At 41.4% G+C, this 18,829-nt stretch overlaps 1 protein-coding gene across 2 annotated transcripts in view; it reads left to right on the top strand.

Annotated features, from left to right (window-relative positions):
• The window catches only part of AVL9 (AVL9 cell migration associated), a 73,644-nt gene that overhangs the window by 44,309 nt on the left and 10,506 nt on the right, over positions 1 to 18,829 (top strand). The window contains exons 9-14 of one of the 2 annotated variants that reach the window (XM_038390044.2): positions 1,780 to 1,849; positions 2,739 to 3,283; positions 9,607 to 9,741; positions 11,029 to 11,248; positions 13,526 to 13,632; positions 14,593 to 14,646. In XM_038390044.2, the coding sequence (XP_038245972.1) occupies positions 1,780 to 1,849; positions 2,739 to 3,283; positions 9,607 to 9,741; positions 11,029 to 11,248; positions 13,526 to 13,632; positions 14,593 to 14,646 (1,131 nt within the window). Of the gene's footprint in view, positions 1 to 1,779; positions 1,850 to 2,738; positions 3,284 to 9,606; positions 9,742 to 11,028; positions 11,249 to 13,525; positions 13,644 to 14,592; positions 14,647 to 18,829 lie in introns of both variants that reach the window. The other variant, XM_038390046.2, reaches the window with a different exon arrangement.

Genomic DNA, 18,829 nt, shown 5'->3' with positions numbered 1-18,829 from the left:
GTAATTTTTTAAATAGATATTTCTAGTTTTAAAATAACTAATTGTTTAAGAACATGAGAATTAGTGACCATATGTGATGTTTGGGTGTTTTAAGCAATTCAGGCCCAAACCCTGGGATTTGGATTCAGTAGCATAGATTCCTTTGTCCAAGTGAAGCCCCACTGCTTTCCTCTGGGCTATGTAAAGGCAAAGTCATCTGCCCTACCAGGCCTGATTGCATGATCGAGATCCCGGTGTCTCATTGTGTACTTTTTCATTTGCCAAAGCTGACGTGTTGAGTTTAATTTCAAAAAAGTGAGTAGCAGTGCCACATGGTAATCTTAGCAACAGTCTCGGAGTACACCAAAAAGCCTGTCAGTTTAAAATTACAAATATAAACTCCTACATTTATTGTGTGTTATAACATTTAGTTTCAGTAATCTCAGTGTCATGATGGGGTGGGGGTTGTTTCACTTTCCACATCTACACTGGTCTGTTGAACAGTTTCCCGAATATTTCAAAAGTCTACTACAAATATTTTAAACATTAGAATTAAAAATAATTGTTTCACTTTACATTGATCCAAGAAATGTTTTAGTAACCGCCTTGCTTATTTGATTTAAAAACTGATTATGGTAGCATTTCATAATTACAGCTAAACATTCTAGTTGCATAGTACTGAGCTATAATTCCATTCTGAAGGTGTACAAACCACAAGACACACATTCACAGGAAGAGTGGAGAGAAAAGCTTTCCCATGCATGCTCAAATGACTCAAACACATGAGTCTAGTCTGAAAAAGCTGGACATCTATTGAATAAATGTGAGAATTCTTTCTGAATTTAGAAGTAGAAAGTGAACCATGGCATCTGCAAAAAGAGAGAGAGAGAGAGAGAGCACACTGTTTTCCTGTACTGCTTCTGAACAGCTGCTAAGGTTCCAGAATAGTTGTGGTAAAACCTGTATAGTCAAAGAGCTTAAACATACTAAGCCAGTATACCCAATAATGCCACCCATTCTTGATCAGAAAGATGCCTTTTGTTCTGTGGCTCAACTCCCATTAATCCATGAGTTGATGCCTGTCCCACAGGTAGGAGGAAGGTGTCTCAAACTCCAACTACTGCTGGGTTGAGACACCATCTCCAGATGGTGGCCATTTGGATATTTATTTCCAGGATCACGCTATTTGCTGACTTGTTGCAGGGGGAAAGGAAACCAATGTGCACCCAGACAAACTAAAGAAAAAAACACATTAGAATTATGGAAAGCACTAATCTTAAATATATAACGTCCAATGCTACAAACAAAACTTTGGCCATGTGTGGGAAGAAGAGGTATTTCTTCACATGGATTGGTTTTTAAAACTGTTCTGACTGCCTGACTAGGGCAATTCTCCAGTCAGCTAAAGGCAATGTGGTATCACTCCCATTTTTCAATAGTGAGCACCATCAAGGACCAGATTGATTGAATTGCAAAAATGACCTTCAGCCATCATTTAAGATTCTAGCTAGTCATTCTCACCACCCCCGAAACTAATCCAATCAACCAGTATAAGATTGAATCATCCAAGTATAGTAAATGCCTTGTTATGCCTTCTCTTTAAATATTTATCTGAATAAAAATGTTATGGGGACTTTTATCAAAGTGAAATTCTCCATGAACTGATTTTTTTTATTTTTTTTAGATAGATAGATATGGATATTTAGATGTCCTCAGATTCTCTTGTTTGTTTGTTTCTGTTTGTTTTTCTTTCTGACTTAAGCTGTCATTTTAATTTGCCCTTCATCCCCGTCCCCACAGGTGTTGTTTTATATTTCTCCAGTAAATAGACTGGTGGGAGCACTGATGACTGTCTTGTCTCTCTTTCCTGGTAAGTAAAAGCAGGTTTCGGCTATTTCTTGCTTGTGTAATTGCTGTTCATAACTGAAATTGACAGTGATATATTTGGGGCAGGGGGAACTTATGTGACACGGGGGCTGTGTTGGTATATTGCCAGAGTACAATTGCCACAATGAATTCACACACAAAGCTATGTAATATTTTTATGAAGCACACATGCACACGACCTGATAACACTTGATATTTATGGAGTGCTCCTTACCTTAGTAATAAGAAACTAAGTCTATTTTATCTCTGCGGGCTGCATATTGGGCACCCTCGATATGTCTGTGAATAAGAAGTCATTGGTTCTGTGTTCCTGACCAAATGTTTATCAAAGTTTAAATAACACTTGCCAAGGCAGAAGGTCAGTACTGATCCACTTGGGCCAAAGTCATAGGTGTCGACTCCCTGGGTGCTCCATGCTGGAGCACCCATGGGAAAAAAAGATGGGTGCTGAGTACCCACCGGCAGTCTCTCTCCCTCCCTCCCCCCCAGTGCCTCCCACCCGCCACGATCAGCTGTTCCGCAGTGTGCAGGAGGCTCTGGAGTGGCGGGTGGGATGTGTCTAGGGGAGGGGGTGGAATGAGGCAGAGCAGGGGCAGGAAGAGTCAGGGTGGGTGTGGGGCCTTAGGGGAAGGGGTGAAGTGGATCAGGGTCTGGGGCAGAGCAGGGTCAAGCAGCCCCCAGCACATTAGAAATTCGGCGCCTCTGGCAGAAGTGGACTGGATTTTTAAAGTGGCAATGAAAATGCATGACAGTTTTTTATATATATACACACTAAAAAGCATTTCCTACTTTGCTATTATCAAAAATCACTAAAATCTTTGGTGAGATATTGTGTATGTTTGTCCTGATAATTGTGTGTGTTTGTCCTCCAGGTATGATTGAACATGGTCTTACTGACAGTTCACAGTACAGACCAAGAAGGAGTGTATCAGAGGATACTGGCTTGCGGGAAGCTAATCCCCCTTTAGATGATTATGTTTCTGTGTCTGCTAACATTTCAAATACAAACTCAGGAATGGGTGAGGAAGGCAGGAAGCTATCCAAAAACCATGTGCGGAAGGCTCAGAAAACAGATGTGCCTTTATCCCATTCTGAAAAGAATTGCAATGGATCACAGTCCTCCAATGGCACTAGACAACATTTGAAACCTCCTTCACGCACTTCTCCAGAGTCTTCTGAAAGTGACTGGGAGACCTTGGATCCTAGTATTTTGGAGGATCCCAACTTGAAAGAAGGAGAACGTGAAAATATGACATCAGAACAGACTGAAATCCTTTCAAAGGAATGCACAACATCAGAAAGCCCTCCAATTACTGTGCAACCTCAGGCTAAAACAGGACATGTGGTTCTTGTTCCAGGACTGATATCGGGGTTGGAGGAGGACCAGTATGGCATGCCATTGGCTATTTTTACTAAGGTAAACATTTTGATAATTATACTTAGTAAATATTTACCAACACTTTCAGGCCTAAGTTTTCAAAAGTGACTAGCAATTTTGGGTGCCCAACTTGAAGCCTGTTCAAAGTACTGCTCCATATTCAAGTGGAGACTCTGACAAGTGACTTTATGTTTATATAGTAAAAAAACCCAACACTTTCCTGGATGTATTTTCCACCTCACATGCATATGCACTACTTCTCATGATTTATGACTGTTCAGCACAGCTGAAATTGGAAACACTATAGTTATGTGCATAGACGGGAAAGAGTAGGAGGGTAGAAGGAGTGTGTCTGAGCATTAGGTGAGTCTGACCTTAGTTTTGAATCTCAGGATACTCGGCATGTCTATTTAAAAAGGCTCGTCATATAATAGGACACTGATCTGCCATGACCACTTTTGCCTGATTTCTGAATCTTGGAAATTAATAATGTGAACACAAACTCATATTTTAGCATCGTCCTTTGCAGCTGTACTCTGAAATTCTCTGCATGTTGACAGAGCCTTGAGATGAGTTATGTCAGATATCTAAAGGTGGTGTTTTTTTTTTAATATTTTGTGAATGTAGATGGGAAGTCATAGTAAATATCCAATCCTTTTAAAAATGGCTTTTGTGATGGGAGTTGGGACTGATGTTGATGACGTTATATCAATGGCTTTTTAGGGACTAATGGAACTGTTTAGAAAATCTTAAACTGGTAGTCATAGAATTAGAAGTTGTTTTTATTAAACTATGTTCTCAGTGTTCTGATCCCATTAGATCAGTAACTTATATTAGAAGCAACGTGTTAAATTGCCCAAAGCTAACAGCTGAGATGCCACCTTCTCTGTACTGCCATAACTCATAATAAGAAAAAGCTCTTTATCAGTGATCCACAATTAGGTGCTTTACCAAAACAAAAGTGTCAACCTTCAACGCTGGCTCTACAGATGACCAGAGATGCAAATTACACAGCCAAAGATTTGCCACAGAAAACTCAGTCTTTGATGTTCCAGAGTTAAAATTTAAGGAATGTCAATACAAGTGACTTGAAGCTGCAAACTTGCCAACTAACATAGATATATAGAGGCCCTATGAAATGACAACCAAATGCAAAGAGACAAGGTGGGTGAGAAGATATCTTTTATTGCACCAACTTCTGAGGGCAAGTGAGACAAGCTGTCAAGCTTGCACACAGCTCTTCTTCAGGTCTGGGAAACTTACTCAGAGGGCAGGTATACACTTAAAAGGTTTCATCGGTGCAGCTGCACTGCTGTAGCCCTTTAATGAAGAAGCTGTACACCGACAGCAAAGAGCTCACCCGTCAGAGTAGTTCAGGGCAAAAGTGGGGGTCGGGACCCCTCAGAGGCTCGTGAGGTTATTACATGGGGGGTTGCGAGCTGTCAACCTCCACCCCAAACCCCACTTGCCTCCAGCATTTATAATGGTGTTAAATATATTAAAAAGTGTGTTTAGTTTATTAGGTGGGTCGCACTCAGAGGCTTGTTGTGTGAAAGGGGTCGCCACTAAAAAAAAAGTTTGAGACCCACTGGTGTAGTTAATCCATCTCCTTGAGAGGCGGTAGCTATGTCGATGGGAGAAGCTCCCCTACCAACGTAATGCTGTCTGCACTGGGGGTTAGGTCAGTATAACTACGCCACTCAGGGATGTGGATTTTTCACACCCCTGGTTGATGTAGTTATACCAATGCAAGTCTGTAGTGTAGACCAGAGCACAGTGTCGCAGCTAAATACAAGATGGAACAGATTGTTTATCATCAGTATTTAACACATACTTCAAGGAACTGTGAAGAGGCCCATTAACACCCCTCCAGTCATTGGGAGGAAAGGAAGGGAATGGCGGAAATGCAGTTGTGGAGGGATTATTAGTGGGTTAAGGATTGTTGTAATAAGACATAAATCCAGTGTCTCTATTCAGTCCTTGATTTTTAGTGTCTAGCAAAGTTATGAATTTAAGCACCTATGCTTGTCTTTTAAAGTGTTGTGCAGGTTACCTTTGAGGATGAGAACTGAGAGGTCAGATATAGAGTAATTTCTTTGTGAAAAGAGTTCACCAACAGGTGATGTGATTTTTTTGTCCTTTACCATTTTCCTGTGAGAATTCATTCGAGAGCTTAGTGATTGTCTGGTTTCACCCATGTAGTTATTTTTTTGGGGCATTTAGTGTACTTGATGAGGTACACAACATGTTTTGAAAAGCATGTGTAGGACCCAAAGATCTTGAAAGGTGTGTTGGGGGGGGGTTGTTGATCAGTTGGTGTGTCCTGGTCTGTGAGCAGTTTGCTTCTGATGATCACAAGAGGGAGATGTTGAGGGGGGGGTTGTTTGTTTGAAGGCCAGAAGAGAGGACAGGAAGGATTTCTTCCATCCTGGAGTCCCCATTAAGTATGGGTTCTAGTTGTTTGATACCCCATATGGGTTTCAATAGGGGGTGGCAGGTGACAACTAGGGGTGAGTGATCAGAGAGGTGATTTTATTTCTGTATTGAAGCAGGTTCTCTCGGGGTATTTGGGTGACCTGTTCCATGATGCGATCTACTTCTCTGGTGGAATGTCATTGTTCTGTGAAGGCGATTTTGAGTGTGTTAAGGTGTATATCCCAGACTTTCTCTTTGGAGCATGTTCTGTGGTATCTGAGTGCTCGGCTGTAGATAACAGATTTCTTGGGGTGTGTGGATCTGTGAAGGTAGTTGTGGTGATCCGTGGGTTTCTTTTATAGACTTGTAGAGGGTTCCATTGTTGAAGCTGATTGTGGTGTCCAGGAAGTCGATGCTGGTATGGGAGCGTTCCAGAGAGTTTAATGGACAGGTTGTGATTGTCGAAGTTGTGGTAAAAATCTGAGTGAGTTTTCATTGTCTGTACAGAGGATGAAAATCATAGAATCATAGAATATCATATCATTGCTGTATCTCAGGTATATAATTGGTTTAATGACGGACAAATGATATACTTGGGATACATCGATTATATTTTCATCCTCTGGACAGGTGACTGAATAAAATGGTAAAGGACAAAAATACTACATCAACTGTGGGTTAACACTTTTCACAAAGTGATCCCGCTATATCTGATCTATCAGTTTCCTCAAAGGAAACCTGCACAACACCTTCAAAAGACACTGGATTTATGGTTTATTACAAAAATCTATAACCCACTAACAATCCCCTGCCAACTGCTTTCCTCCCTGTGACAGGAGGGGTGTTAACAGGCCACTTCACCTTGAATGGTCCCTTGAAATATGTGTTAACTACTTATGCTGAACAATCTGTTCCATCTTGTGTTTAGCTGTGACACTCTGAGTAAATTTCCCAGATCAGAAGAAGAGCTCTGCGTAAGGTCGAAAGCTTGTCTGTCACCACCAGAAGTTGGACCAATGAAAGATATTACCTCACCTACTTTCTGTCTCTAATATCCTGGTGCTGACATGGCTACAACAACAGCTTTGAGCAGGGGGTTGAACTAGATGACCTCCTGAGGTCCCTTCCAACTCTGATATTTTATGATTCTAACAAAGCATACAAGCAAATGCAAAGTCATGTTAACAAGTTCAATTAGAAATACCAGTTTAAAGGGGGAAATCAGTGTGTTTTTTCATTTGGTAAAAGGACAAAATCACTAATGGGGGAAAAAATCTTGAAGATTTTAAGATGGGTTTTAAAATGGAGAACTAAACAATTTAAATGTAGCTGACAGTATGGTTTTTAATGTTTACCTTCCATCCTACAAAGGCACTCTCTCATTCAAGTTTAGCTAATGAAATCAAAGCAGAGGACTAGAAATTTCAGATATACCAATTTCTAGTGATGAGCATCCTTCAAGAACATCTAGATCAGGGGTGGGTAAACTATGGCCTGCGGGCTGGGTTCAGCCCATCAGGGCTTTGGATCCAACCCATGGGACTGCTGCTCCCGGAAGTAGCTGGCACCACTTTCCTGCAGCGCCTCAGGGACGGGAGGGGGCAGAGGGCTCCACACGCTGCCCTCACCTGCAGGCATCGCCCTGCAGCTCCCATTGGCTGGGAACGGGAAACTGCAGCCAATGGGAGTTCTGGGGGAGGTACCCACAGGCAAGGGCAGTAAGGGCCTCAGGGACGTGGTGCCGGCCACTTTCGGGAATAGTGCAAGGCCAGGGCAGGCAGGCAAGGAGCCTGCCCTGGCCCCAGTGCATGCTGCTGCTGCCACCCAGGAGCCGCTCCAGATAAGTGGCACCGGCCGGAGCCCGCACCCCAACTCCCTGTCCTGAGCTCCCTGCCGCACCCTGCACTCCTGCTGCACCCCAACCCACTGCCCTGAGCCCCTGCTGCATCTTTCCTGTATCCAACTCCCTGCCCTGAGCCCACTGCCACATCCTGCAACCCAACCCCCACTCCAAGCCTCCTCCCTATACCCTTACCCTGAGCCCCCTCCCGCACTCTGCACCCATCCTGCACCCAGCCCCCTTCCCTAAGCCCCCTTGTACACCCTGCATCCCTCCTCTATCCCAGCCCCTTGCCCTGAGCCCCTTCCTGCACACCGCATTTCCTCCAGCACCCCAACCCCAGCCCTACATTCATGGCCCTGCATGCAATTTCCCCATCCAGATGTGGCCCTTGGGGCAAAAAGTTTGCCCACCCATGTTCTAGATTGTCTACTCTCAGCAAACAATTTAATTTAACATGAAACTGAACTCCATTTTAGATCTGGCAATTTTTAAATCATGAATGGATATTTTTCTAAAAGATGTACTCTAATACAAGGAAATCTTATGGCCTGTATTATACAGGCAGTCAGACTAGATGATCATAGTGGTCCCTTCTGGCCTTATAATCAGCAAATCTCTTTGAATAGGATTATTTACAAGTTTGTTTTCTTGTTTTTGTTTGTTTGTTCAATATTATGGAAAGAAAGTTTAGTCCACCAGACCGAACTTGGATGAATGAGATTGTGCCAAAAGGTCATGAACTGGCTTAATTGGTAATGTATTTACTAGTATAAAAGAGCACAAAACTACAGGGAAAAAACAGGTTATGGATTTTTGTTACTAATTTTAGTGCCAGCTGTATAAGGTCAGATGCACATTTCATTTACACCAGTGTAAATCAGAAGTCGTCATAGTTGCATGGTGAGTTTGGAATCAGGCCCTCTTTATTTTAAATGGCAAAGCATTTCTAAAATTTTACAACTTGTCTGGTTGTTGAAATTACATGACAATTAAATATTGCATTTTCAACTTCCTTAATATTATTTTTCCGGAAACCTAATACTCCAGGTTGGTGACTCTCTAACACAGGACTATTATTCTTTGACAAAGACGGTTCTGTTTTAGATGTTAGTATTTTTCATTTGGATAGCAATTCCTGTGTTTAATCTAGAAAAAAAGAGTAGTTGTATTCCTTTCCTCCATATGTTTCAAATTGCCATGTACTGCTTGCTGATATACATTCACTCTTGTTGTTTTCTCCAATATGCCTGTAGTCCTTCTGTTAGTGTTTGTGAATGAACTGGACAATGCTTTATGTAACTGAACAGCTGGAATTGGGCTAGAGTTTCAAGGGGTACATTGATTCTATTTTAAAATGAAAACTATAATGCTTCCAGCTGTATCACTAGAATGTGGGTGTAACCTACATCAAAGACTTGGACTTTTTTTAAATAGCAAATTTTCCTGGAAAGGATTGGTATAATTAGTATCATAAGGACACAGTGGTTAAAAAGCATAGAGCATCATCTTTTTCTCCTGCTGCTTTTTTTAAAAAGCATGCACATACTCACAAAAAGTTATCCCTGGAGCCTGAAAGTCCCTGTCCCTGAAAAACATGGATAGCAACAGTGCAAGAGTCTCTTAACTGTCTTGGAAGTATACCTGAGTCCTGCCAGAAGAGACTACTGTGGAAGAGAGGATAGTCTGCCTGTCCATTCAGTTCTTGTCCTCTTTACTGTGCATGCAAAGGACATGAGAACTGGATTGAGACCACCAAACTCATTTCACATTTGTCAACTCTGTTACCATCTGAAGGCTGTTTGGGCTGGATTTCAACCAGTCACCTAAGAGTGAAAGCCGCCATAAGCCATTACCAAGTATACTCCATTTCTGTGAAACCTGGTTTGCTTAATGTAGCAAAGCAACATCAGACTCCAGTGGCAGTGTAGCTGGGAACATGGTGCAGAGCAATAATCATGCTTGTTCTCTCTGTGTGGTGGTGGTGGTGCCTTTGTTTAGCTCTAGGTAGGACTGTGGAGATGGGTAAGTACAATAAGATGGTTTTGTGGGGGTGTTTTGCCCTTCCCCTTTTCTTACTAATCATTTAACATTTCCATTATCTTAGGGTTACCTTTGCTTGCCATACATGGCACTGCAGCAGCATCACCTCCTCTCTGATGTAACAGTTCGTGGCTTTGTTGCGGGAGCCACCAACATCCTGTTCCGTCAGCAGAAGCATCTAAGTGATGCAATTGTGGAAGTATGAATTCTCTTCTTAAAAACTTTTTAAACTTAAAAAGTGGTTGCCTTATGAACGTGTTTAAGTCAAAATAAGAGCCTTTGTTTACTAATGAAGTTGTTAAATACATTATTTTTATAATTTGTATTGTGTTGGTACCTAAGAGTTCCAGTCATGGACCAAAACTCTACTGTCCCAGGCTCTGTACAAACACACAACAGAAAGATAGTTCCTGCTCCAAAAAACTTACCTGCACACTTTCTTTTCAAAGAGCTTTTGTCAAAAAACAATATATACAAAAATATTCCTAAATTTCCAGTTAGGGTCACTGAAATTTTCTGTATTTTGTTTAAAGTGGACAACAGAACAAGTTTTCATGATGTGCGTTCAGTTACCTATCTATGTCCTATGCTATGGGCTTGTCTATCAAAGGAAATTGACCGAATCAACTGTGTGTCCACACAAAGAGCTATTCTGGAATAGCTATAGTGCTGTAAATTCATACCCTATCTTATTCCAGAACAACTTCACTCTGGACACAAGCCCTTAAATACAATAGAGATGGAAAAGTCTCACACCTATGATGCTAGAATTCTATATACTTGCATTTATATAAGTTATTAAGCAGGAAACCTTAACTTCATTCACTTTCAAAAATATTAATAAGTTTCTGGTGTAATACCTTATATCCAGTATTTACACTTTATAGAATATTTTTTAAAGCTCCATACGACTCCTTGTTAGTCATGGTTTATTTTTCTCATAGTGAACTTTCATAGCTGTCTAATAAGATCTTAAAAGTAAATGTTTATAATTGAGAAGCAGACACAGCTGTGATAACATAAATATGCTCTTCCTCAGATTTATTTACTTTATATTTAAGCGGCAATAAAAAATGCCCAAACAGAAAGCTGTAGATGCCCTAAGAATTAAGTTTACAATTGCATAATGATGACCACCCAAAAAAATTAAAAAATTATATGCAGGTAGCAAATTAACTCAGCCAGCCAATAAATCAAAGTCTTAGAAAATAATCTCTAGGAACACACTCTATAGGAATGTACCCAAAATTCTGACAAAGAGCTTCCGCAGGTTTTGCCAGGAAGTTCAAGTTCAGGCTACTTCAGCCCATCATCTCATATCCTGAGAACAGTTGAAGCATAATTTGGTCATCCGTTTCTCCTTACCTTTGGTTGTGGTTGTAGTTGTAGGTGGGGATGAATTGCTCATTTGACAAAAAATAGTACAGGTTATGTATGCTGAAAGTCTTATTTAGACTGTTTCCCCCCTTGGGATTATTTCAATCAGATAGAGGAAGCCCTTGTCCAAATCCATGATCCAGAACTCAGGAAGATCCTGAACCTCACAACTGCTGACCTGAGATTCGCAGACTACTTGGTGAAGCATGTAACTGAGAACAGGGATGATGTTTTCCTCGATGGTACCGGTTGGGAGGGAGGAGACGAGTGGATCAGGGCTCAGTTTGGTGCCTATCTTCATGCATTGCTTGCTGCTGTGCTGCAGCCAGGTAAATTCTGGTAACCTCTTTAGAGGCTGAGGTGAGGATGGGCGGGGAGGCTGAACGCATAGTAAACAATTGCTCCACTGCATTTTCAGCTTGGCTCGTACTCATCCTTTATCTCAGTTGAATATATTTTTTTTAATCCCTTGACCATCTTCATTAATTTCTTGCTTTATTCTGTGTTGTTAACTCTCAATGATTTAGCGATTATTATATTCCCCCTTTGTTATCTTCTGCTGGGTATTTGTGTTAATTTCCATTACACTTTCCTCATAAATAGAAGTACTTGAAATGTATACATGCAGACATCCTGCTAATTTAGGGTCTCTTTGTGGATTTTAGCTATTCCTAATTGTTTATGCAGAATTTAAACAGCTTTTTCTCTAAATCTTTTAGGAAAAGTTCTGTTTGCCCAGTATTAATCCTTTTAATTGCCCTCTCCTTCATAATTATTCTCAGTAGACTGCCTGTCAACCAATTCTGTCTCCACTTCATGGTATTCCTGAGCAAACATTGTATCAAGCTTCACTTCAAACATAGATATGTTACGTTCTCTGTGTTCTCTGTATCTCCAGCTTTGTACTTTTATTTAAGATTACTAACCGTTTGTGGCATAACATGCTTTTCATGAACCCCATGATAGATTTTACTTTTCCCTTTTGAATATTCTAGATTGATTTTCTGTATTTGTAAATATATTGCTAAAGGGTCATTAACATAGTACACTAGTAGTATATGATGGTTCATTAATTCACACTTTAGTAACTCTCAGCTTCACCCTCAAATTGAATTTGCAGTTTAATGTAGTACAGTAAAGCAGGGTTCTGCTATTAGGGCAGAGGTGGGCAAACTACGGCCTGCGTGCCACATCCGGCCTGCGTGCCACATCCAGCCCACGGGACCCTCCGCGCCCCCCCCTTGGCCCCTCCCCGGCTGTTCCTTCTGCCCCGTAGCCTCAGCTCACTGCGCTGCCAGTGCAATGCTCTGGGCGACGGGGCTGCGAGCTCCTGGGGCAGCGTAGCTGCAGAGCCCAGCCTGACCCGGTGCTCTGTGCTGCCCGGTGGCGCAGCTGCAGTGCCGCCAGCCATCGGTGCTCCAGGCAGCATGGTAAGGGGGCAGGGAGCAGGGGGGGTTGGATAGAGAGCAGGGGAGTTCGGGGGTGGTAGTCAGGGGGTGGGGGTGTGGATAGGAGTTGGGGTGGTCAGAGGGCAGGGAATAGGGGGGTTGAATGGGGGCGGGGTCCTGGGGGGCCAGTCAGGAATGAGAGGGGGGGTTGGATGGGGTGGCGGGGGGCAGTCAGGGAAAAGGGGGGGTTGGATGGGCAGGGTTCCAAGGGGGGCAGTCAGGAATGAGAGGTGGGGTTGGATGGGGCGGTGGGGGGCAGTCAGGGGACGGGGGGGTTGGATGGGGAAGGAGTCCCAGGGGGAGGACATCAAGGGGCAAGAAGTGGGGGAGGCAGGGGCTGGGCCACGCCTGGCTGTTCGGGGAGGCACAGCCTTCCCTACCCGGCCCTCCATACAATTTCCGAAACCCGATGTGGCCCTCAGGATAAAGAGTTTGCCTGCCCCTGTGTTAGGGCAAGATCATTACAGGTGATGTCAAGTTCTTTGACTTGTTTCCTGCTGTTGGGTGATGCCTTGCAACAGAGCTAGGCCACTTACCTTCACTTTCAGATTCTCATGTGGTGGCACAGTGCGGTTTGGGTTCATTATATGGGGATATTTAACAGCCTGATATCAAAAAATCAAAATACAATTTTATTCATATTGATATTTTAAAAAAAAAACAAAGTTGTATCTAAACTAAATTGTCAGTATCCAAGGGGTAGCCTTGTTAGTCTGTATCCACAAAAACCATGAGGAGTCTGGTGGCACCTTAAAGATAACAGATTTATGCATAAGGTTTTGTGGGTAAAAACCCCACTTCTTCAGATGCATCTGAAGAAGTGGGTTTTTTACCCATGAAAGCTTATGCCCAAATAAATCTGTTAGTCTTTAAGGTGCCATCAGACTCCTAAGTTGTCAGTGTTCCTTTAAATGAATTTCTTGGTTGTCTGAACTCCATTTTCCTTTCCTTAACTCTGTGTTGGGCAGTGGCATTTTTTAAACCCAGAATAATGAGCTTGTTGCTTTGCTAATGTTTATGGAACTGGAACCCCGTGTTCTCTGATTGACAAGAATCAAAGAAATTTCTATTTTCTTTCAAAACCTCCCTTTCATTTCTTCTTTTACATCCTCAGTGCATTGCTACAGGTGCATTCACATTCTGTCTTTTATTCATCAGATAACGAAAAGATATTGTCAGACTTCGGAACAGCCTTTGTAGCAACTTGGAAAAATACACACAATTACAGAGTATGGAACAGCAACAAGCATCCTGCTCTTGCAGAGGTAAATTCTAGGTAAGAAACCAAGTTCAGAAATAAGGGGGGAAATAAAGAGTTTATTGTGCTGTTCTTATATGGAATCAGAGCGCTTTTGTGTGGGATGTTACAAGGTTCTCTTTCATTGCTCCTCCCTACAGCCTATATGAGGCAACTCTGGGAAACTTTGAGATATTCAGGACTGAACTGCTGTAAAGATTCTGGAGGTACCTCCTTTTCTTCAGACCAGGGTGATGCAGTCTCTCTCAATACTAGCACCTGACTCAGATTGTGGGACATAGATGAGAAGAAGCTTGCTAAAGCTCTGCCTAAAGGCAGAAGTGAAGCTGGTAGGAAGTCTCTGAATAACTTTTTGAGAGTTGGCTGTCCTCCTTATGTGGGAGGGTAAGTGTGCAGAGGCTTCATCCATCTTTCCTTAGAGGTTTACAGTCTGCTCGTTCCTGTGGATTTTTGGTTGCATCTATTTTTCCAGGGAGTAGTAGTGGCCAGGATCATCATTTGACAGCACTGTTATTGGTTCAGAGGTTGTATTCTTTCCTTTTTAAATGTAGACTTTGCCATAGTTTTTATGCCTTTTCACTTTAAAATTGGACTAGTTAAACCTGTACTCCATATGTTGCATTGGCTGCTGTTTGAGTTCAGTTTATGGCATTTTTTTTTTAAATCTAAGAAGCCCTACATGGCTACCTAAGACATCACTTCTCTCATTATGCCTCATCTTGTCAACAGGAGGAGTGTCTCAGCTGCCAGCTTTTATGAGGTTTGAAAAGATGAAACATGTCTAGTTTGTAAATGGATGGCAGATTACAGGTGATTCGTCAAAATCCTACAACTGAATCACAACTGGGACGTGTATAACTAGATATTTTCTTTGTTTCAGTGGAGGACAACCAGCAAATAAAACCATTCTGTTTTTTCATTATGGAAAAAATGGCAAAATTAAAACACTATACTTTTCCCCTTCCAGCCACCCATTCCAGGGCCAATACTCTGTATCAGACGTAAAGTTAAGATTATCACAGTAAGTATATAATACTTTGATATTTTATTGTCTGTTGCTAAACTGAGAATATGTAGATAAATCGAGATTCTTTTAAAGATATGGGAATTGACCCTTTTTGTGAAATTATATGCTGCACTAAACTAGCAACATATAAGGATGTATACCCCAAATCAAAAAACACAGTAAAAGAACTCAAAAAGAGCTATATTGGCTTAACAACCATGTAAAAGAAGCAGTGAGAGATAAAAAGGCATCTTTTAAAAAGTGGAAGTCAAATCCTAGTGAGATAAATAAAAAGGAGCATAAACACTGCCAAATTAAATGTAAAAATGTAATAAGAAAAGTGAAAAAGGAGTTTGAAGAACAGCTAGCCAAAAACTCAAAAAACATTTTGTTATTACCTTTTAAGTACATCAGAAACAACCAATGGGGCCTCTGGACGATCGAGACACAAAAGGGGCACTTAAAGACGATAAAGTCATTGCGGAGAAACTAAATGAATTCTTTGCTTCAGTCTTCACGGCTGAGGATGTTAGGGAGATTCCCAAACCTGAGCTGTCTTTTGTTGGTGACAAATCTGAGGAATTGTCACAGATTGAAGTGTCACTAGAGGAGGTTTTGGAATTAATTGAGAAACTTAATGGTAACAAGTCACTGGGACAAGATGGCATTCACCCAAGAGTTCTGAAAGAACTCAAAATTGAAATTGTGGAATTATTAGCTATGGGTTGTAACCTGTCCTTTAAATCAGCTTCTGTACCCAATGACTGGAAGATAGCTAATGTAATGCCAATATTTAAGAAGGGCTCTAGAGGTGATCCTGGCAATTACAGACTGGTAAGTCTAACGTCAGTACTGGGCAAATTAGTTGAAACAATAGTAAAGAATAAAATTGTCAGACACATAGAAGAACATAAATTGTTGTGCAACGGTCAACATGGTTTCTGTAAGGGGACATCGTGTCTTTCTAATCTATTAGAGTTCCTTGAGGGGGTCAACAAACATGTGGACAAGGGGGATCCAGTGGACATAAAAAGAAAAGGAGTACTTGTGGCACCTTAGAGACTAACAAATTTATTAGCGCATAAGCTTTCGTGAGCTACAGCTCACTTCATCAGTTACATCCGATGAAGTGAGCTGTAGCTCACGAAAGCTTATGCTCTAATAAATTTGTTAGTCTCTAAGGTGCCACAAGTACTCCTTTTCTTTTTGCGAATACAGACTAACACGGCTGCTACTCTGAAACCAGTGGACATAGTATACTTAGATTTCCAGAAAGCCTTTGACAAGGTCCCTCACCAAAGGCTCTTAATGTAAATTTAGCTCAATGGTTTCAGCATTGGCCTGCTAAATCCAGGGTTGTGAGTTCAATCCCTGAGGGGGCCATTTAGGGATCGGGGGGAAAAATTGGGGATTGGTCCTGCTTTGAGCAGGGGGTTGGACAAGATGACCTCCTGAGGTCCCTTCCAACCCTGATTTTCTATGACAAATTAAGTTGTCATGGGATAAGAGGGAAGATCCTTTTGTGGATTGAGAACTGGTTGAAAGACAGGGAACAAAGGGTAGGAATAAATGGTAAATTTTCAGAATGAAGAGGGGTAATTAGGGGTGTTCCCCAAGGGTCAGTCCTAGGACCAATCCTATTCAACCTATTCATAAATAGAAAGGGGTAAACAGCGAGGTGGCAAAGTTTGCAGATGTTACTAAACTGCTCAAGATAGTTAAGACCAAAGCAGACTGTGAAGAACTTCAAAAAGATCTCACAAAACTAAGAGATTGGGCAACAAAATGACAAATGAAATTTAATGTGGATAAATGTAAAGTAATGCACATTGGAAAAAATAACCCCAATTATACATAATATATGATGGGGGCTAATTTAGCTACAAGTAATCATTGTGGATAGTTCTCTGAAGACGCAGTGTGCAGCGGCAGTCAAAAAAGCAAACAGGACGCTAGGAATCATTAAAAAAGGGATAGAGAATAAGACTGCAAATATTTTATTGCCCTTGTATAAATCCATGGTACGCCCATATCTTGAATACTGCATACGGATGTGGTCCCCTCATCTCAAAAAGATATACTGGCATTCGAAAAGGTTGCCCTCCCCGCTTCATAATCTCTTTGCTAAAATGAACAATCCCAGTCTTTTTAATTTCTCCTCATATGGAAGCTGTTCCATACCCCTAATAATTTTTTTTGTCCTTCCCTGTAACTCTTTCAATTCTAATATATCTTTTTTGAGATGGGGCAACCAGAACTGCACATAGTATTCAAAGTATGGGTCTACCATGGATTTATAGTAGCATTATGATATTTTTGTCATCTTATCTATCCCTTTCCTAATGGTTCCTAACATTGTTAGCTTTTTTTGACTGCTGCTTCACATTGAGTTGGATGTTTTCAGGGAACTATCCATGGTGATTCCAAAATCTCTTTCTTGAATGGTAACCGCTAATTTAGACCCATTACTTTGTATGTATAGTTGGGATTGTTTTTTCTAGTGTGCATTAGTTTGCACAAATCAAGTTTGAATTTCATCTGCCATTTTTTCACCCAGTCATGCAGTTTGGTGAGATCCTTTTGTAACTTTTTGTTCTCTGTTTTGGATCTCACTGTCTTGAATAAATACCTAGCAATTTTGCCATTTCACTGTTCACCCTATTTTCCAGAACATTTATGAATATGCTTAACCGTACACATCCCAGTACAAATCCTTGGGGGACCCTGCTATTTATCTTGCTTCATTGTGAAAACCTGACTATTTATTTCTACCCTTTGTTTCCTATCTTTTAATCAGTTACTGTCCAGGAGAGCACCTTCTCTCTATCCCTGACTGCTTAGGTTGCTTAAGAGCCTTTGGTGGGGGACCTTGTCAAAGGCTATGTCTACACTGGAACATAAATGCAGGGTTCCAACTCGGGCTCAAACCTAACCCCCCTTCCGTCTACACACATATTGGACCCAGGACCCTACAAGATCTGACCCTGAATCAACATCGTACCACGGGTTCAAGCCCTATTGCTTTGCAGTGTAGATGCAGCTCCACTGGACTCGTGCTCTTAGAGTCCACCAAGAGTATCCCACAGGACAAATTCCTTTGTCCTCTGGAGAGTCAAGTTTGATGGATAGTCAAGTTTTCCCACTCTGCACCACAAACAAAGGGCTAGAGCGGCTACATTCTGGTGCAAAGAAGTCTGGGATATGGGTGGACTTGGGCCCACATAGTACTGTGAAGGTGCTGGAGCCCCATGCTAGAACCCAGAATTAAACAATTCATAACTTGGGGTTACAAATGAGCATAGATGCTAAAACCTTAAGTTAACAAACCCAGGATCTGCTAACTCAAGTTCTACTAACCTTGGGCTTACATTGCAATGTAGATATACGCTGGAAGCCCAGGTATATTATATGGACTGTATCACCCTTGTCCACATGCTTGATGATTCCTCAAATAATTCTAATAGATTTGGTGATGGATGATTTCCCTTTACAAAAGCAGTGTTGACTCTTCCCCAAAATATCATGTTTATCTATATGTCTGATGATTTTGTTCTTTATTATAGTTTCAACCAATTTGCTTGGTACTGCAGTTAGTTTTACCAACCTATAATTGCCAGGATTATCTCTGGAGCCTTTTTAAAAAACACGTTATATTAGCTCTCCTCCAGTCATCTGATACAGAGGCTGATTTAGGCTATAGGTTACATAACACTGTTAGTAGTTCTGCAGTTTCATATCTGAGTGCCTTCAGAACTTTTGGGAGAATACCATCCAGTCTTGGTGACTTATTACTGTTTATCAGTTTGTTTCACAACCTTCTATAATGATACCTCAGTCTGGTACAGTTCCTCTGATTTGTCACCTAAAAAGAAAGGCTTAGATATGGGAATCTCCCCCATGTCCTCTGCAATGAAGACTGATGCAAAACAATTAATTCATTTAGTTTCTCCACAACAGCCTTATCCTCCTTGCATGCTCCTTTAGCACTTCGGTCGTCCAGTTGTCCCACTGACTACTGCTTCTGATGTACCTAATGATTTTTTGTTTTGTTTTGTTTTGTTTTTTTGCTGTTAGATTTTGTGTCCTTAGCTACTTCCTTTTCAAATTCTTTCTTGGTCTGCCTTCTTATACTTTACACTTGACTTGCCAGAGTTTATGCTTCTTTCTATACTCTGCACTAGGATTTGACTTTTTATCT

Source organism: Dermochelys coriacea, chromosome 2 (assembly GCF_009764565.3).
Source record: "Dermochelys coriacea isolate rDerCor1 chromosome 2, rDerCor1.pri.v4, whole genome shotgun sequence".
NCBI classification, from domain to species: Eukaryota; Metazoa; Chordata; order Testudines; family Dermochelyidae; genus Dermochelys; species Dermochelys coriacea.
This window is presented reverse-complemented; position numbering and strand designations above follow the sequence as displayed.